Below are 20846 nucleotides of genomic sequence, written 5' to 3'. Positions count from 1 at the left end.
TGCATGCCCGGAAATTCTGACATAGAATACGAACTCCAGAACAGCTGGCGGCTGTGATGACTATCCGCTTCAACTTAGTTCTTTGGGGGAGAGATTTGAAATGGTCCTGCTTATGGTTCCTCACTACTGATAAAATTCCAGCCCAGCGTCATTTATGTCTGCAACCTTGACAAGGACTATTCGAAAGCCTTGATAGTTTACGTATCCGAACAATAATGGCATATTCAATGTCCACTTTGTGGATCGAAAAGTATGGATCAGGGTCCCGCCGGCGCGTATTCTTTGCATCTGCAAGGTCCTGCTGCGTAATTCATATGCAAAAGGCTCGTGTCTAGGCCCTGCAGATAAGAGCCATAGGGAACGGCAATAATTAGCAACTACTTGCTGCAGAAGTACACGGATCGGACGAATAGAAATTGGCGAAATGATTGTGAAGTGACAATTTCCGTATCCCATGTCCCCGATCTCAGACGGGCAAATAGCATTGATGGGGGAGCACCATAATTGAATTGGGGTGTTCCTTTGTTTTGAATGAACGATGGTGATGCCAATAATGGTTGAATTTCACATGTATTAGTGAAGCCTTAAAGAGACAGAAGAAAAGGAAAGGAACAGGAAAAAGATTCAAAGATGATGGACAGATACAGAGACCAGGAAGAGTAAGCTTTGCGGTTTCTGGTGGATGACATCCCAAGCCAAGCGTGAGAAGGGCCCAAAGAGATGAAGAGAACAGACAATGATGGTAACACGATGATGATGATGACGACGACGATGACTGATTGATGAGGACTACGAAGAAGATGATGAAGGTGCTTGTAGCATGAGGCATCACGGAATGCGCTTTGCACGTCTGTGGTCCCAAACCCCTCCACTCTCAACACATGAAATATTATGGTAGATGGGTTCATACAATTGCTGATAAGGTGAATTTTACAGCAGTTGGAGAACAAGAGGGTCCCCTGGGGTTGGACAATATCTTGTGTTATATTGTGATACTACGTAGAATTATGCCACAAGACACATAGAAAATTTTATTTTTATCAATAATGAATTATTTTTGTCAATAATATTTTTTTAAAAAAAGTTTTGTTTACATATTAAAAACTAAAATGACGAATTTTTATTGGCTTGTGACATTACTACATGATATCATCGTTGCATACAAAGCTTTTTCCTTGGGTTGGAGTACGATATTATCCTCGTGACAAATTTGGTTTAGCAAGTGGCATCCATGCCGTTTGCACTTTCGCAGCCATTGAACTGGTAGCGGTAGAACAGACACATAATGCCCCAAACAACAGTTATGAGAGAATCTTATGGTACTGTTGGAAATAATTTTGATGTGAGCATTGCTATTGGACCACAACATGTAGTTTGGCCATTTTGATCTAGGCAATGGATGGTCCAGTTTTACCTATTGCGGGACCGACAGAGTAAAGGGAAGGCCCGAGATTACGAGTTTAGGGTAGGCATTTTGATGATAGCAAGTGTCTCTGGCATTTCTGTCCATTCCCAAGTGCGGTGATAAAGTTCTGCTATCTAGACATGGATCACCTTCATTGTACTTTGAGTTGATATTTGCTGCTATATAACTCAAAAGGTGTTACTGTTCGACTCTCGGTACATCGGTATTACCTTGTTAAATCCGGCGATTTGCACGGGAGTCCGAGCCCGTAAGAGAAGCATAAGGAAACGGCAGTGGAGACGGCCTACTCCCGAATCTCATCGTTATCCTATGTAATCAATTCAATTTCAAGGTCCAAAAGAAAAGGCCTTACTTCTTTCTCTTCTTTTCCCTTTCCCATTTACAAAGATGAAATTTAAGCTCCAATTCAACCCACATTTCACGGTTTCTTGATTTGCGCTGGTAGTTTTGAGCACGACTTGTAATTCGTCGTGGAAGTCATCGTTGTTCTTGCATCTCGGTGCATGAGCCAAGCCCAGTCCCTCGTGATCTTCTTTTGTTCATGGACGGACAGAAAACAGAGACCATTATCTGTAGAAAGTACGCGTAAAATGGCCAGGAAAGACATCTCCCAGAATTGGTCGTTGGAAAAAATTACAAACTTGAATTTTGGCATCTGTAATAACCTCCTATACCAACTGATATGACATCGAATGAAGGTCATTAAGTGAATCATCAACATATAGAACTATCAGTTACACGCCGAGCGGGTAGAACTGGCAAATCTTTTGATTCCTCCATAAAAGAGGGCAAATTAGGTTGATGCATAGATAAACGACGATCTGAGAGGCCGATTACCCTTCAGCATTACTTTGCAGAATAAAGAGGAACCCCCAATATTTTCCACTGTACTGTCGACCCTAAAACTGCCTGTTCAGTGTTCGTGCTTGACTCGTGCCTTTAGTATTCCAGGAACAGGAGGAGAGGTGGGACATCTGACAGGAGTGTTCAACATTGAAGGATTAGGAGCCGGAATCTGTGTTGGGTATGTCCCTGGAATGCACTCTTGAACGCCGTTGACAGAGAAGTCGTGAGTTGCATTGTCACTGTCAGGTCTTTGAGACAATTTCATTGCTTTGAGAATGTAATTGTCATCATGGAGCTCAAATGGGGTGCTGCAACAAAGTTTTTTTCCAATGGAATAATGAGACTTTTCGAAATTAGTATACTGATTTTAGGTCATAGATAAAAGGAAAATTTCATGATCGGGTCGCTTAAAATGGTAGAACCACATACTCTTCCACGATTTTTTTGAAAGTATCTCATATAATCTAGTTGTTTCCCCGAGTTTGTAAGGGTAATAAAAGAACTTGCTCGCAGTTTTTGCATTACCTGTTGAAGTCAAAGTGAACAAGCTGCATATCTTCTGAGATTTCCACCTCAACAGTTGCATGGGGCCGAGTCTAAGAATTCCCAATTTCGAAAGAGAAAAATAGTGTCAGATTATGGAATTTGCTCACATTTAAAAGTCCAAAGCAAAGCAAAAAAGAAAGTTTATCTGGTAGTTGAACTTGCAATGGTATCCAAACTATTGAAAGCAATAATGGCCAACAAAAATCAATTCCCCAGCCAATACAACATAGCACTTCAATGCAGAGAAGTGAAATTAGATAAAGAAATCTAACTGTCAGGTTAACATGCAGAATCTTCTAAAGAAGACGGTACTTCAATGCAGAGAAGTGAAATTAGACAAGGAAATCTACCCGACCCCAGGTTAACATGCAGATTTTAAAGAAGACATAAACTTCAACCAATGGTCTGAAAAGAGGGAGACAACAGGCCTATCTATATCATAGTAAATCCCAAGACCCCCGAAGTGGCTAAAGTCATTATAAAAGTTAAGAATCTCAATTTTTCAATTAATATAAATTTGCAGATGTTTCATACTTTAGAAACTGCGATGGGTAGCGATGCAATCACCTGGACCAGAATAAAAGGTAAAGCAACTCCTCCAGTAGGAGCATTTCCAGAGCCATACAATTGCTCATTTCTTTGTATCAGATTCTGCAGACCTATGAACTTCATGTTGAAAAATGGCAGCACAGAACCAAATGAGAGTTGAAGAAAAGAATGGAAGCACTTTTTCCAAGTATGAAGGAATATGGATCCTCACTTGTTCCTCCAGTTCACGCAAATATGCAGCTTTCTTTTCAATCCTGCTTCTCAGTCCACTGCGCTCCGTCTGAAGTGCGGATAGTGAAGAGAGTTAGACTAAGTGAAATGATAATACAGTTGACCAAGTGAATTGAAGTGAGGATAATGAAAACGGTTCAATTTTTGATGCTGTTGAACTAGTGAATTCGCCAGCTCATACCTTCAATTCTTCAATGTCATTTACGCTAGTATGAGGGAGACCCTTCCATTGTATCTCCTTTTTATCTTTTGATATGATGTCCATTGCCATGAGAACATTAAGAGCATCATATACTCTCCGTCTAATGTTCTTCTCATCGTATTGTTGCTGTCACCAAAGATAATGAACAAGAAACGAGTTGGTTAGTTTAACTTCACCTGTTCGCATTCACGGACGAACAAATAATAGTCTATGCAAATGAACAAACCTGATCAGGGGACTCAGTACTATTGGTAGGTTCAGCAAACTCAGCAACAAGCTCATCGGCAACCTGAGAATTAACTTAAATTCTCAGTTATAGCATAACAGGATATAATGCACCAACAAATGGTAGCTACATGAATAACAAGCTGCTCATGATATTATCATATGCAATCATAACAAGGAGAAGCTTCCGAAAAATGCCAGACTATTATTGGAACTTTTTTCACTGGGTATATTCCGGCCATCAGTAGATATGAAAAAATGCAATTTAAGAAACAAGCTAACCTCATTGTAAGTTGTTCTCCCCTTGCTTTCCACTTTCTCACACACTGAGTAGGATAAAAATAGAGTAGAATGCAATATCAGTAACAAGAAATGTTGAAAGTGATGCAAGGGCATATTAGCCCATCTTCAGGGCCATAAAAGTAACTGACAAATTGATCTACATTAATTAATCAAAGAGTGTACCACACTGAATGCTAATCATAGACATTGACCAACAATCCACCTTATTATCTACAATGAAGATATGGCAGTCTAAAAGAAAAACATGGCTAAGAAAGATAGTTCACCACCTTTCATGCTAAACTGGCGCAGACCTCTACCGCCCTTATCACCTGCAGCTGCTCTTTGTGCCCTCTTTTTCTTTTTGCTTCTGTTTGTGAGATCAGAATGAGTAAGTTTCTAAAAGTAAGCGAAAATTGCAATGCTGTGGTAGCATTAACGGGGATTGAAATTAACAAAGGCCACAGTAAACATTAAAAGAAGAAAAGCAATCGATATTTCAGCTACTATCTGTGGAATAATGTTTTACTAAAAGACATATATCTGATGCAAGTAGAGGTAGTGATCATTCAATAACCTCGACACTCCAAAATTGTAGGATTTTTTGGTAAAACACATTCTGTGCTGCTAATAAAGACATTCGGCCGAAAACATCATCAAGAATGGCTCTCCTTTTCACGAATTACTCTCCTTTAAAATTTTGCATGACAGGACCCCACAGCTAGTCCAAATTTTGCAAAGGGTGTAAGAAGTATGCCTCGGCAGCGCTGCAGAGACAACATTGTTTCAATTTGCTAATAAAACTTCTGGGAAACTGGTTGCGGACAGCAGCGTAAAACCATCTACCTTCCACCGACAGCTTGAACCTCAATTTGGTAAGACATTGGGAGCTCAGAGATACAACTTCACAAGTTCATATTTTCTTCTTAATTAGCTCACTATGCAAAATCATGCCAGCCAAACAGAAGGAGACAAAAAGAGAGATCGAATGCTGATAGAACTAACCCAACATCTCCGGGCGATCCAGCATCATCTCCGCGGATATCGAGGTGGTTCAGCCGGAGGAAAGTGCTGTCGCTGGGGGGCGTAGTGGCCACTTGAGCCAGCTCACTGCGGCTCGAGGGCGAGCCAATGCTGCCGCTAGTGGACACAGATTGGCCAGAGAAGGTTGGCCCCAGCGACCTGGTAACTCCTCCGCCGCCGCCGCCGACTCTAGACATAGCGGTTACTAGGTTTTTGTCCGCGTCATCATGGCTCACAGTACTCCCTTCTCCACCGCCCCCACTCAGTACCATCTGCTGACCCAAAAGCTACCCACCCGGCCTCAAAATCGGAACTTGACGGCGACCCCAGTACGGGCTGAGGCCGAAGAATTGTGGGTCCTTCGTTTTTCGATCTATCGCTTGAGCCAAGGAATTTCAGTGAGCAAGAATCGGAGGGTTCAGTGCGATCCGAGGAAGCAAGAAAGAGAGGAGAGTAGGTGTCCGTCCAGCACGAGCGGAGCTCACGGGAGAGGAAGAAGAAGAAGAAGAGGGAAAAAGGAAAAGCAGAAATGGGAGTTAAACGTTCATCAGTCAATGGTCAACCTTCGTTATTTTCTATCCAAAAAAAACCAAGAAAAATGAAAAATGAATACTCGTTCTTTCGATATTTTGCTCATTCTATACTTGCCCTTTTGTGTGCTTGCTATACAAATCATTTTTTCAGCTGTGCTCCCTGTGCATTAACATGGCAAGTTGTTCGTCGGCAAGTAATAGCATCCGAAACAGGCAAATGGTATGTCATTAACGCGATCCAAATTAAGAATTCAAGTGTAAGCCACAACAATCTGTAAAGGAATTTGAAAACGGGCCGATTGGTGCCCCATGATTTACATCAAGTTCATAAAGAGTTCAGCTCACGGGGTGAAGGACAAAGCTATCTTGAATTGGTGGTCAAGAATTGAACATTTATGGTTGCACTCTTTTTTTTTTTTTTGTATAAAGATCTCAAATGGAATTCATGATGGGCTTGTTCATGATGATGAGAGATTTTTGTTCAGCCCAAACCATACCTCTTTTTCCTCGTGAACCAAACTTTTCCTATCATGGGATTGCCTTTCTTTCATGCCAAAGCCTTAATGGAATCATTCTCAAATCAAAAGGAGGAAATTTTGGATGGGGATGCTCAATCACATGGTAGCATGCTTCTCACTCACGCAAAGGTTCAAAAAGTAAGAATAAACCAAGAGGATTCCTCAATATATCAAAGCCCAGAAGTTTGCAGCTTGATTCCTTCATGAACCGTATAACTCGTAACTGCAACGCTCCGTATAAGTGACAGTAGAGTGGGAAGCTTCCTCGGCAAAGTGACAGAGAAGGGAAATTTCTTATCAAAAGTGGTAGGTTATCCATCATTGATGGAAGCTTCTTATTTACTGAAAGCTAGCTTTACAGTCGAGCTCCTTACAATTCTTTACCAGAGTCACAGAGAGATTACAAAAGCAGTGACAAAAAAAAGATTGCATCATTGGTGTGAATTGTATCTACCTAAGCAAGTGAACAAATCAATGTATGTCTTTTTGTTGGATTTTGGTTCGGGGGTGAGTGAGTAAATAATCAAACTGAACCCTATAATGATCATCAAAATAGAAAGTGAAGAAAGTAAGCATTAGAGAGGCGACCCCTGAAAAGTAATTGAAACTAATATCACTCTAACTTGCCGACCTCAACCTCGTATTGCTCACCAGACGAGAGAATTTTCACACTAACCATACCCTTTTGCCACTCGGAGGATCCCACAAGTATCAGCCTCTGAGCATTTATACGAGCAGCCCGCTTGAACACCCTTCGAAAAGTCAAAAGTAGGCATCAATAGAATGCTACGAGTGTTAGCAGATGGGTCGAATCAACTGACATAAAAATCCATTTGAGCTCAGAGGAGGAATGTTCATTACCATTTCAGGGGCTTGCCCTCCAAGACCAAATCAACAGTTTGGCCTTTCTCTCTAAGCTTTGTGGCAACGGAAGCAGCAGCTCCTTGAAGATCTTGGTCAAGTGCGCACACGATGTTCTCTACTTGCTGGCTCAACTCAGGAAGAAGACCCCTCTCCTTGAGCAACTGCAAACAAAACTGAGGTTGTCACATACTGCTAAATTAATAGAAGGTGATACAATAACCCGGATTCGACTCCTTTTGGAGTACAAAATTAGTTCCCTCAAATTCTTTTCATGATAAAGCAAAAATTATAGTCCAGTTTGCTAAAGGTTGACGGAGAATTCTAAAGAGATGCAAACAATTTACTTCTACTATAACGGCATCCCCAAATCCAAAGCCGCATGCTGGTATATCATCACCACCAAAGGTAGAGAGTAATTTGTCATATCGCCCACCTCCACATATAGCTCGCAGCTTGCCCTCTCTATCGAAACCCTGCCAAAAAAAAATTTTGTCACCTGGGAGACTAAATGGGGATGCAAATCACTCATTTAAGTTAAGATGCACACCTTGAGGCACTCTGGCCAAAAGTTATAGAACTATATGATGCCAACATAATATAAATACTAGCATGACCAGCTAATTCTAACCTCAAATACAATTCCTGTGTAATAGGCAAGGCCACGGACAATAGAAGCATCAAACTGGATCCAATCAGAATAGCCAAACTTCTCAGCGAGAAAGAACAATCGTTTGAGATCAGAGATGGCTTCCCCACCACCTCCAAGTACCTCTATACCAAAAGAGACATGATTCGCATAATAAGAATAGAAAATCTAATAAACTCTTTCTTCTCATAAATAAAAACCATATACTTAAAGTAACTTTGATTTTGATTTTGATTTTGATTGTGGAAAAGGACAAATGAGATGATATTATAAATTTGACTTGGGAAACGTGTGTTTTTGTTGCGTAGTGTGTTGAGTTAACATCAAAATCATGATTCTAAAATCACACTAAGAAATCAAAAGCAGCACTAATAATTGAATTTTGGATTGAAATGAAAACACTAATTCAGTTAGAAACTACAAAAATAATTTCCAGCAGACAACTTATGGAACCGTACCTTCCAGTTTTTCAAGAGACTTTATAGAAAGAACTTGTAGTAGCTCCTCGATTGCAACTTCTGACATCCCAACGAGTTTCAATTCTTTCTTGATTTCATCTACTGGAATCTTTTCCAACTGTTTGTCAAATATACATTCCCCCCAAAAAATGATTATCAGTCATCAACATTTGATCTTGATAATTAATGTGGAGAGAGCTTTTTGCAGATAGACATTTATCCAAATATGTGCCTTAACGTAAACAGCCATTACAAGCTGCCAAAATTTTCTTATCACTAACCTTGTCTATGATGACACAAACTTTTCCAAATGAATTTTCTGGCACAGAGTAGGATCCCAAAACTTCTTGCAAGACCTGCTCGGGTAGGAAAGGATCACCATTTAAACAGCATCCGATATGCCTATTCTAATTTGAAGATATTTTTCTCGGGCATTTGAAATATTTGATAAAGAGTATCAAGCAAATATGCACCGGAATATGCTAATTGTCTCAGCAGAAACCTAAAAATGGAATTGCCTAAAGAAAGGAATTTTTGTACCTTTCGACTGGAGATTTTAAATCCAACATCAGATGCAGTGATCCCAATTTTCTTGAAGAATGTAACAATAGAAGAAATAAGTTCAGCCTCGGCCTAAAAGACAAAGGACAATAGTTGAGTGTGTCCTGTTGAATTCTGGGAGAGACATGAAAACAACTCAGGAAAGTACTAACAACGGGTCTTAGCAGCACTTACTGTAACCTCTGGCACACCAATAATATCCATATTCCACTGATAATGCTCACGACGCCGGCCCCTAGTCATTCTCTCGTATCGCCAACACTGTCCTACAGCAAACCATTTCAATGGTAGGGAGACCGATTTTCTGGACAAAAAAAAACAAACGGAGATCAAATTCTGGCATCTGCACCTGGACACAAAAATCATACGTGGAAAATGAAAGATTCACACAGAATAATAGCATTTACTGTTAATAAGAAAGTACCCTTTCTGTATCACCAGCCTTGCCAGAGAAGGGGTGAGCTCAGGCCTCAATGCAACACGTCGATTTCCCCGATCTTCAAAGCAGTACAGCTGGGCAATATAAGAAAAAAACTGTAAGGTCCGTGAGGACAACACCTATGCTAACTCCTCAGAATTGTTGGTTTTCTGCCAGTTTCCAGTAAGCATAGTTTGAACTAACTCAGCGCACTCATGGCGGGTAACCTAAAGCAGCAGTTGAAACAAAGTCATGAGTTATACAGTCATAGCATGATCAGAAAATAATCTTCAATCCTAACTCGGAAAAATTCCGAATCATGAACAGTTAAATCTCTTGTAATTAACGAAAGCAAATGTTAGTGAAAGATGCTAACTTGGTCTCTTATCTCCTCTCCAGCTTTTCTGACAAAAAGAGCCTCCGACTCGAGCACCGGAAAATCAACCTCCTCGAAGCCAAATATTCGCGACACCTGAAAGCAGCAGCAATGTGAAAGAATGTCACGATCAACAGGGCATATAAATCAATTACCCGAAAAATGTTCCGCGCTTTCTTTGTTAATTAAATTTCTCAACTTTCTAGCTTATTGATTTGAACCAAGAAACTGCTCACACATACATATAGGCCCTGACCTCTCGGAAATTGTGGAAGAGCCAGTTGCGGAGGCGCATTTCCTCGGGAGGGAAGTCTCTGGTACCCTTGGGAGGGTTCACATCAATCTTCTGCGCCACTCCATCGGCAACCGGAGAAGGAGTCAAAGCTCCGGTCCGTCCGCCACTGTCAACCTGAGACTGTGCCGCCGATATGGAGGACCGGTACCGAGGGTAAGCAGAGAGCAGTGGCCGGAAGTCGGAGCAATGAACTCCGCGAGAAAGGAACTGGAAGCTGTCGAAGAAGAAAGGTTTCGCGCAGGCAGCGACGCACGGTTGAAGGATGATGAGGGAACATGGCTTCGCCAGCATCGTTGCAGAAGGTAGAGAGGAGAGAGCGAGAGGGGATAGAATTGCAGTGTGCGCTTCAGCTGAGTTGAGACAAGACAGACGAAGGACAGGAGCAGAGACGCCCGAGGTTGTTTTCCCGCTAATGGATTGGCCCATGTGTAAGCCCAATGGGCTTAGTCGAGCCCATTAACCGATCCCAGTCGGCCCAATGTCCTGGGCCCATACTAGTATCCTTGGAAGTAGGGATGATCATGAGCAGAGTATGTGACGGCTGCATCCCAAACCCAAACTCTTTAAAGAGATCGACTTCCAAACTCTTCTCAAACCTATGAAGGATTTGAGAGAAAATTCCTAAATCCTTCCCGCTAAATCAATGGTTCTCACCGAGAACCGATTTTTGACCATTTAAGATCTTAACCAAGACAGAGACAGGGAGTTTAGAGGAGACAGGAAGACGAGGTGGCCGGAGCAGCGGCGAGGATGAGGCAGAGACAGAATGTTGAGAGGAGGCACGAGCACGAGGTAGAGAGAGACAATGAACTAAATGGTGAATGGACTAAGGTTATATGGAAAAATTAATAAAAAATTGTGATATTATAGTATTTAATCTTAACAGTTTCGAGACGAGTTTTAGGTTTGATTTGGGAATGTTATTACTGAAATAAAAGTATTGAAATATAATTGTTGAAAATTAAACATTGATTTTATAATAAATAAAATAGTTTGGGAAGTAACAATTTGAAATCACTGAAATAAAAATTAATATTTAAAATAGAGAATAAAGAGAAGCAATTTGGATAAGTACCTATCAATCTGCTATAGAAAATTATATTTCCAATTATAAAAATTAGCTAAATCATGATCTTGAAGGCATTCATCAAACACTCATTCTGCTTAAAACTCAACAAAATAAGTACTTATTCAATCGTCATCGCACTCCCAACCGAAGTCTTCAGGAAAAATATTGTACCCTTCCTAAGCTGTGCAGGATTTGACTAAAAATTTATGAACCCTTCCTGTAATTCAACGGATAAAATCCTTTTAACTGTCGGACGGGTAAAAACTCATTTACGAAAACCCTGTGATAATCTATACTTGGAGGATTCCTGGATCATGAACTTCTCATGCAGCTTTTTTTTTTTTTTTCATGCTTACCTTGGTATCTAAAAATTCAAAATGTATCAATTAATTCAATTCGAGCCGGCTTAATCCACAAAAATGTAATACTCTCCAAATTATGAATTTTTTTCATTCACAATATTTGAACTCGAGATTTTATTTGTGGGGAATAAATGCTGATTTGAACCGCTTGAACCAAAGGCATCAGGTCATTTTCTTCCCTACGAGATACAGATAACGATCAATGTGAATTGATTCAAGTGATTCGGTATTTGTTCATGTTAAATATTTCGTATTTGAGTCTTGTGAATGAAAATATATGTGCTATACTATGAGGGTTTTACTCTTTAGTGAGCTCACCTAGCTCGAACTGAATTAGCGGGACTTTGTGGTTTTCGAATATCAACGTGCACGTCCAGAAAGGGAAAAAAAAAGTCTAAGATATGAGCAGTGAATTGATTTATGGAGACTTTTCCTTCATCGGTGGTCTAGCATGACCTGATGTCACATGACATCGAGATCACGACTGTCCATTGCTCGTGGGTCTCGCGAATGGATGGCCGTGTGTCATGTAACACGAGTTGAGGCTGGATTTTTCCTTCCTTTGTATACATGTATGTGAGTGGGGGTCAATTAATAAATTTGGACCTCTTCCTTTTCGTGAAACCAATCAACACTAGTTTCTGCAAAAAAATTCTACAGGTGATGGAAGTCAAGTACGCACGCGCACTGGAGCACATCAATTCCTCAAGCTTCAACTTGGTTCGCTCATGGAATTAATTGAGAAATATCAACTACCACCAGCAAGTATATTACTTCTCACTCTTTCACAGCAACGTGGTCCGTCTCTCCTGTCACATTTGCTCGATAGCTCCATGAAGCGAAGTCTTAGTTGCACGACAAGGTTGAACTATTCCATATCTAATATCTAATAGCGACGTATACCGCGCGCATTGAAAAGAGATGAGGTGCCACCTTTGACAAAAACTCGGATCCGTCGGTCAGCAGAGGCGGAAGAGCAACCTGGGCACACCCCGCGCCTATGATAATGAGAAACACATTAGCATTCGATCATAGGCACGCTTTCTTCGTGAATATTCAAGGAACACTCCCATAGACATGAGTGCCATCAATTTCTAAATTATTCTACAGAGGGATTGTCCTTGCTTCGCGAAAATAGCAACAAAGCGAACGACGCCAACCGAGTACAGTAGAAAACGAAGACAAGTAACATTCCAAGACCGGACACGAGAAAAGACAGAAAGCCTCTGTTTAATGCCGCGTTTACGTAGAAATTTGCCTCTGCAGGAGAATAAAAATCCAAAAGGATGGGCCTAAAGTTAGCCTGACTTTTATGAAAAGAAAAGCACCAAACGGGGAAGCTGCTTCGGCTGTGGAACCGCTACTTCGACTAGTTCTTAATAATATAATAATAATATTAGTATTAAAAGAATTATCACGTTTTGACTCAACTTAATTAATCAAAATCAAAACCAACCTGAACTTCGATTCTTCCTACATGGAAAATGTCCAGACACGAGAATTTGAACCGGGAATATGTCTAATTTACTTTCTTTTCTTTTTTTTTCGTAACTTGGTATTCAAAAGTCGAATGATTCCCACTAATCAAGTTTAAATTAGATCGACCTATTAAGTGATAAGGTCTTTTGAGAATATATTTTTTTATGTTCATACGACTTGAATTCGAGACATTATTTAAGTTGAATAAATGTCAAACTGCTTGAATCAATTCATATTGATTCTAATTTACAATTAAATAATTATATTGGGGAATAAAAGTGATAGGAAATGAGAGATTGTTTTCAACCATCAAAAGGAAAGATTGTTTTCAATGACAAAAACCCTTTTATGTTCCAGTGTATAACTAGTGGCAGAATTGGGCCGTCACGGCCGCAACTTGTTTCGACAATGATATGAAACTAACTCATTATATTCTTCTTGTGTTAATCATCAATTTCTACAAAAATATCATATCAAAATATCCTAAAAGATTCGTACAAAAAAGAATAAAATTTTATATTAATACTCACATTTAATAAAGTGCCTGCTAGTGTTGATAAGAAATTAAGAATATCAAAAGTCTGGAACATTTAGCAACACTCTTTTGAGAATTTCCATATTGGCATAGTGTCATAAAGGGAAACAACAATAAGAACGTCCATCTATAGAAAGAAGCTTGATTATGGCTTCCTTCTCGTGGTGCAATGGTATTAATCAGCTCCTTTTTTTTTTCCTTAGCAAATCAATGGATATTCATTAACAACAAAAATAAACACAAGATAAAATACTCAAGAGAAAGATTACAATGACAGAAAAATATAACATATTCGACGGGATCACTAGAAAAGAAAAGTACAATGTGACAAAAGCACATTCAATAAACATAGATACAGTTGCGGAAATCATCCCAATTGCTCTATATTTGTTCCCGACCTACCCACGTGGACTCCAGTCAATACGAGAAGAGGAACCAAATGCAATCTATACAGAAGCTACAACTATGTGGAAATAGATGAGCATGGCAAAAAGAGGTCTTAAATCGATATCCTGCGCATGAACCATTTACAAATCACAACATTTAAATCTAATCAATCTACAAAACCCTAAAGAACCTCACTCCCTAAACAATCAAATCAAAGCAGCCAAACTTCCTTGATCGGTTCAAATTAGCGATTCTCTACCTAGATAATCAAATTAGATAAGCTCTTATTCATTTACGTGACGACATAGCGGATCATCTTAAATATTATACTCTCAAAAGTAAACGGACATTGTGGGTAAACTCATTAAATGTCACATTAATACACAAAGTTCACTATACCTTAGTCCCGGGCCAATTCACTCGTAATGAATCTTACCGTTATCTCGCAATCCTTATCTTATGTGTTCTCTAGAAACGTGTTGTTTTTTAATGGCGACATTTCGCACGTTCACATAGTATATATTACCTTCCCCATATTGTGCTGCCCACAGTAATATCTATATTTTCTTCGCAACGTTTATCTTGAATTAACTTCCTTCAGAAGCAAACACCCCACGAGAAGGGGTGACGGTCAATGAGGGTCCAAGTCAAAACCAGACATGATTATTTCTTCGGATGGCGTAGACGTCGTTTGCCCGACGAGGCTCTCCCAGTCCAAATAGACGGCGTCCGCCTCAACTCCATCATCACTGACATCAGCAATTCTGTCCGGTTGCGTTTAACCATACTTTCCCCCGTATCATTATATCCATAATTACGACATTAATAAAATTGGAAATTAGACTCGGTAGTCAGAATTAAACCAGACCCCCTCCCTCCTCCTCTGAATGTATATATATGTATAGCCCTTGACTCCTCCGTTTCCAATATTTCTCTCTGCTTCATTCAGACAACTTCACAAGTTACCCCCAAAAGAAAAAGACAGCGCCGCAGGTGATCGATCCAACAACAGATGGGCGAGGTTAGCTGTTTATGTTATCGGCTGACGTCAACGAAAGAAGCGAATTTCGTTATATAAGATCGATTCGATTGATTATTAGCTTGCCCTCTGATCGGCCCCCTGTTGTGATATTTTCTGCAGAAAGAAGGCTCCAAGAGCGAAGGTGAGAAGAAGTCGGGCGGCGGCAGCGGCGGCGATGTGATCGTTCTGAAGATGGACGTGCATTGCGATGGGTGCGCCAAGAAGGTCAAGAAAGTGGTCAGCAATTTCAGCGGTACGCACGAAAATCTTTCTTTTGGTCTATACTATGAATATAGCAATACACGCCTTGATCAAAAGTTTCCGAACTTCTTTTCACCCGGTTAGATTTTTGGGGTCCTTTTTTCTTCTTCCCTTATAACCGAAAGAAAAAGATCTCGTCTTTCTTGATCCTTTGAGCAGGAATTCAGAAAGAAAGAAACAAATTTAAGTTATATTCCCTCTTGATACTGTGATCGTTCCGGAGCTGGGAATTCGACCGACTCCTCGCTTTCCCCGAAAATTCTTTCCTGTCTGTCACCGCACAAACCCAAAAAATAAATAAAACAGGAAAAAAAAATTATAATGATTAACATGCATTAAATAGTTCTCGGAGCCTATCTGCTTATTTTGGATAAGATCATCAGAGTCTGACCATGAATTTTGACTCTTTATTTAATTTGATCACATTACGTAATATTGCTTATTAAATTGCGCTTCTATATATTAATTAAATGAATAAAGCCTTGTTTGGTTTGTGAGTGGTATTTTAGAATCACAATTCTAACTTAACTCTATCAACTACAAAACAAAATAATTTATACAAAGTCAAAGAGTGGATCTCATTTATATCACTTTTTTTCACAACAAAACAATATAACTCATACAAAGTCAAAGATGGGTCCCATTTATACCACTTTTTTTCAAAATCAAAATCTAATTTTAAAATCTTATTATGAAACCAAACGGAAGATAAAATAGTGGAAATAAAGGTGAATGTCTACTCGGGGTAGATAGTTGAGATTGCTGATTGGTTTGGCGGTTGGGGTTGGTGTGGATGCAGGTGTTGGGGACGTAAAGATCGACACTGCCAGCAACAAGCTGACGGTGACTGGGAAAGTGGATCCCGCCAAGCTCCGGCAGCGGCTGGAGGACAAGACCCACAAGAGGGTCGAGCTCGTCTCCCTGCAGCCCAAGAAGGACGGCGGGCCTGCCGGTGACAAGAAACCGGACGAGAAGAAGGGGGACGAGAAGAAGAAGGCAGAGGACAAGAAGCCAGTCGAGGTACGTACGCAATGAGTGTAGACATTATTATAATATGTCAAGTTTAATTAAAAGTTTATTTTTTATGTAAAGCTTAATTAAAGTTTGAGCTTATCGCTTTACTAAAATTTTGTTTGTGCGTTTCAGAGTACGGCGGTCTTGAAGATCAGATTGCATTGTGATGGTTGCATGAAGAAGATAAGGAAGGTCATCTGCAAGATCGACGGTAAGATTTCTTAATTCATTGCACCATTAACCTTTTTCTTTTTCGCATTATAATCAGTTTGGTACTACGAGCTCAATACCGGAGCATCGGCTTGCTCTGGTCATGAAGTTCGATAATTGTTTAATTTGGAAATAACATAGAATTTGCATTTTCTACGAAGTATTCAACTTAGCTTTGAATTCTGCAGTCAAAACTTTTGTTTTCTAACGACAAGAAATAGTCCACCATTTATTCGTAATTAGCTTCACTAACCCTTTGGTTTTATTATTTATTAATTAAAAGTTATACTAATTCGCCGTGGTCAACAGGAGTTGAATCGGTGGCCATGGAGCAGTCCAAAGACCTCGTAACGATCAAGGGCACCATGGACGTCAAGACGCTCTCGCCCTACCTCCAAGATAAGTTCAAGCGGGCTGTCGAGGTGGTCCCGCCCAAGAAGGACGGTGCCAGCAAGGACAAATCGGGTGGCGGAGGTGGTGACAATAAAGGCAAAGAGCCTGCATCGACTGAGAAGAAAGCTGACGGCGGAGGCGACAAGACTAAGAAGGAGGAGGTAAAGAAGGAAGTGGCCAGTGGCGGACTGCCACCCCCGCCGAAGATGGAGATCAGCAGAATGGAGTACAATGGCTACTCCACGCCACAGCGGCCAATGTATTGGTACGACGGACATGGGCAAAGTGATGGTTACCCACATGTGGCTGTACCATACCAATACCAGGGAGGTCATCCGAGCCAGGGATATTACCCGCCCATGCACCATATCGAGAGCGGCTACTCGATGGATCCTAGAGTCATGCACGCACCTCAGATGTTCAGCGATGAGAATCCTAATGCGTGCTCGGTCATGTGAGATCGATGTGAGAACGAGGAAAAAATTTAGAATTATGATCCCGGAGTGTAAATAGGCACGATCATGAGGATGCAGGAGTAAATACGGGAGATATTCGGAACCGGTGGTTTAGATTAGGAGGCTCGACCGGGCAGCTGGCCTGGCCCAGCTGAGGGCCGGTGCAATTGCTTGGAGTTGGTCAGTGGTCGGTTCGTGTTTGTTGGTACAATATTTACGATTTTTAATGTAATTTTACTGAATTATCAAATATTCATTCGCCATGAATTCAAATTGTGTAGTCTATCTGGGGAGTTCATTAATCCCAAGCAGTACAGTAGTTTGGTGGGATGTCAATTCTACATGGTACGAACGATCTTTTAACTTTGCTTGCAGTACACGAACAAAAAGGTTCACAATAACAGCCCTACCTGCGCCTTCTTATCCCTTTCCTCTTACCTTCACTTGGAATTTTCTATGATGAAGGGTCACTTTCGAAAATGTAAGATCATCAGAGAATTTCTCATTCGTCGTCGGACAGTCCGAATCATTTTATTGATTTATCAAAAAATCCAATAAATAAAATTATAAAGTATGAATGGACTCCAAAATACAACACATTCCACTTCATTGATCAGCGGCATGCTTCATGCCGCCTCATTTGAAAGTTGAGCTCACAGTGACGATTCAATCCCAACAAGAACGATACTTGCATTACTTTTGCATGCATGCAGTGATTGGAACTGGGACATACACATATATATGCTTGCAAAACTACACATGCATTGCACGTAAAAGATTTCTCAATTAAGTGGTAATACGTAGTACTTATAAAATACTAGAAAATATAAAAAAAATTTAAATCTCATTCGAGAAATATATAATTAATTATATAACATCATTAATAATCTTATTGATTAGTTTAAATATACCAAATCAATAAATATGAATGGCATAATATCATTACTATATGACGATAATTTTTATTAAAATAAATCATAATTGATATTATCAAAAGTCATAGATAATTAATTCAATTTTCTTGCAAAAATTAAGTCAATTTACCTAAAAAAATTTGGATAATATAAGAAGTGAAGGTATAATCTTTTAATATTGCACATTACCAAACTATATTATGTGTTTGTTGGACTTTTGAAGTAGTTAACCGAAACATAAGAAAAAAAATTAATTCTAATGTTTAATTGAAAAGAAATTATAATAAATATTCATTTTAAGTAAATTAGTATTTTATACTCATGTTGTACTGCACATGTAATAAATTTTAAAACAAGCAAAAATAAAATATGAGCAATAAATTAATTATTATAAAAAAGCCTTAGCATAAATCAGATTAAAATCATGACAATTAAAAGCAAAAATAATGAACACAATTAAAGAAAAATGAGAGAAAAGTAAAATAAATTTTTTTATATATAGTATAGATATAAATAGATGCACACACGAAAATATAATGGATATGGGCATACAACTAGTGCAATGTTCTAGGAGAAAAGAAATCTGATTGTAAGATTGCATTAAATCGTATTCTTGGAGATGTGCCAAACATCATATTGTGAAACATGCGGGTCTAAATTTGTCAATGCTAATCATGTTCCCTCATGATCAGGACCAGATATATACCCCTAGTTAAATACAAATCAAGAAATTCTTATAAAGTGAATTCCTTCCCATTGTATGACACAAGGGATGCAACTGATTAAACCGACGCATTAGGTTTTCGGATAATTGGTTATGACTTTTATTTTTTATAAGAAAAATATGAAGACATTGCTTTCGCAATTGATCAAGTATTAATTGCCTGTTTAGATTGTGGGTTATAAAAGATTATGGAGGAGTGTATTATGAAAGATTTCTACATAAATTTGTATAATAACCCTTCATGATCCACCCTCCATAACTTGCAATCAAAACAAACAATAAATGTTATTCCCCTTTCAACAAGTACGTTTTTTAGGATTCAAATTTATTTTCTCCTCTTAATGGAGATTGAAACCACTAAATTAATATTTATTTGATTTTTTTTGGATGAACTACAGGCCAAAGCCCTATACTTTGTTGATATTATTATTGGTCATGACTCTAATCATCTGATTGTACTGATCCTATAAGGACGTAAGTAAAAGTCCGAAAAACCAGAAAAACCTATTGAACTCGAGAAAACACAATGACCATTTTGGGCGGGTTTTAGGGGTAGGAAAAACCGAACCAAAAAAATCAAGGACTGACCAGTGTAACCCGATGGTACCCGGACTCGCCAGGTTTATATATATATATATAGATATATATAATATTTTTCACTTAATTTTGATTCCAAAATTCTATTATAAATTTTTAATTTCTAAGCCCTGGCTATTATTCTTCCTCAGTTCCTCTCCATACTCCTCCACCGTCTTTGCCTCCTCTGCTCTCTAGTCTACTCCATCGTCTCCAACTCTCCGACCTCAATCCTTTATCCATCTCATTGTCGACTCTTAAGTTCGTTATATTGACTATTGTGGATTATGTTATCAATGTGATGTTTGAACATGTTATTTGCATTTTGAACCTTTGTATTGACTTTCTTTGGAAGTTGTATGGTTGCTCGTTGCATTTATCATTTGGACTTAACGATGCTTAAGATATGGTCGCTTTCTTTTTTCGGTCCTCGAAAAACTAACCGAAAAATCAAAGTTATGAGTGGTCGGTTTTTACCATCAAATGGTTTTAGGATGGTTTTTTTGTACTAAAATATCGGTCCAAACTAAACAGGGACAAAAAATTCTTAAAAACCATTCGTACTAGGGGCGGAGCCACATGTCCCCTAGAGGGGGCAAGTGCACCCCCCATGCCCACGCTCACGCCCACGTATGTAAAATTAGAATTTTACCCTTTTGGAAAAAAATATTTATATACTATTTATGTCAAGTAATATTTTTACTTTCGTTGGATGAAAATCGTGGTTCCACCTCGATTTGTACCCATCCATTTACATCCCCATGATCCTATCATATTTATCGATCCTTCTGGACCACATATAGCAAGCATGACAAAAAAAAAATTATATACAAAAAATTTAACTATGTAGTGCTAAATTTATTGGTTTCCTTCGTAATAGAAAGATATATGGCGTCCGAGCCGCGACGAGAAAACGGAAACGAAAATTACTTCTCGACCTTTCAAAAGTGCAGAGTGACGAGAATATGTCGTCACTGTCATTAGGACCATCTGATAAAGGCTAAAAGGGCCCGGCCTTGAATTGTTGCAATTTGTTATTTGACTTTATATAGTCCTGTCATAGTTATGGACTGAATTGGACTGACCAAGCCCATGCAAGCCCAACATTAGTTGATGCAGTTGTTCCAAAATTGAAAGGTTACAAAAAAAATAATAAGTTCGATTTTTATAATCTTGATTTTTATGGGTAGTAGACGGGGACGTAGCCCTAGTAAAATAAAAAGAAAGAAACAAAGTTAAGAAGTGTAAAGACGGGATATGAAAGTCCCAACATTATCCTCGAATAACGGCATTCCAAGATCGATCGGAGGGTGTTGCATCACATAAAGTCCTAAAGGCATATTCAACGCTCTTCCCGTAAGCCAGTCCGCACAAGAGTTACCTTCCCGGTAAGTATGACCAATCTCGATTTTAAGTCGAGAGCAAGTAGCATCGTACTTCAAAACAG

The 20846-nt window shown here is 39.3% G+C and overlaps 3 protein-coding genes across 4 annotated transcripts; 1 reads left to right on the top strand and 2 right to left on the bottom strand.

Moving 5' to 3' along the window:
- Positions 1 to 2017: 2017 nt before the first annotated feature.
- Positions 2018 to 6151, bottom strand: LOC116196174 (transcription factor-like protein DPB). 2 transcript variants are annotated; one of them, XM_031525765.1, is made up of 9 exons: positions 5313 to 6151; positions 4598 to 4677; positions 4308 to 4351; positions 4027 to 4089; positions 3780 to 3926; positions 3579 to 3647; positions 3353 to 3484; positions 2798 to 2868; positions 2018 to 2580 (listed from the first exon to the last, which is right to left on the bottom strand). In XM_031525765.1, exons 1-9 carry the CDS (start codon positions 5600 to 5602, stop codon positions 2340 to 2342), a joined length of 1137 nt encoding a protein of 378 aa, XP_031381625.1. In that variant the 5' UTR covers positions 5603 to 6151; the 3' UTR covers positions 2018 to 2339. The 2 variants fall into 2 exon arrangements, with proteins under 2 accessions (XP_031381625.1, XP_031381626.1); XM_031525766.1 differs by having other exon boundaries at positions 3386 to 3484; positions 5313 to 6135.
- Positions 6152 to 6671: 520 nt separating this feature from the next.
- LOC116196173 (histidine--tRNA ligase, chloroplastic/mitochondrial-like) lies at positions 6672 to 10440 on the bottom strand. Its single transcript, XM_031525764.1, has 11 exons — positions 9961 to 10440; positions 9705 to 9800; positions 9335 to 9423; positions 9085 to 9214; positions 8890 to 8982; positions 8631 to 8705; positions 8350 to 8467; positions 7874 to 8016; positions 7590 to 7718; positions 7243 to 7406; positions 6672 to 7133 (listed from the first exon to the last, which is right to left on the bottom strand). Exons 1-11 carry the CDS (start codon positions 10423 to 10425, stop codon positions 6995 to 6997), a joined length of 1641 nt encoding a protein of 546 aa, XP_031381624.1. The 5' UTR covers positions 10426 to 10440; the 3' UTR covers positions 6672 to 6994.
- Positions 10441 to 14692: 4252 nt separating this feature from the next.
- LOC116197949 (heavy metal-associated isoprenylated plant protein 6-like) lies at positions 14693 to 17488 on the top strand. The gene is made up of 5 exons (XM_031528232.1): positions 14693 to 14852; positions 14973 to 15105; positions 15913 to 16133; positions 16260 to 16338; positions 16647 to 17488. The coding sequence occupies exons 1-5, from the start codon at positions 14844 to 14846 to the stop codon at positions 17186 to 17188; spliced, it is 984 nt and encodes a 327-aa protein (XP_031384092.1). The 5' UTR covers positions 14693 to 14843; the 3' UTR covers positions 17189 to 17488.
- The last annotated feature ends 3358 nt before the right edge of the window (positions 17489 to 20846 follow it).

This window comes from Punica granatum, chromosome 2 (genome assembly GCF_007655135.1).
Source record: "Punica granatum isolate Tunisia-2019 chromosome 2, ASM765513v2, whole genome shotgun sequence".
NCBI lineage: Eukaryota > Viridiplantae > Streptophyta > Magnoliopsida > Myrtales > Lythraceae > Punica > Punica granatum.
The sequence above is the reverse complement of the archived record's forward strand: the minus strand, read 5'-3'. Positions and strand labels throughout refer to the sequence as shown.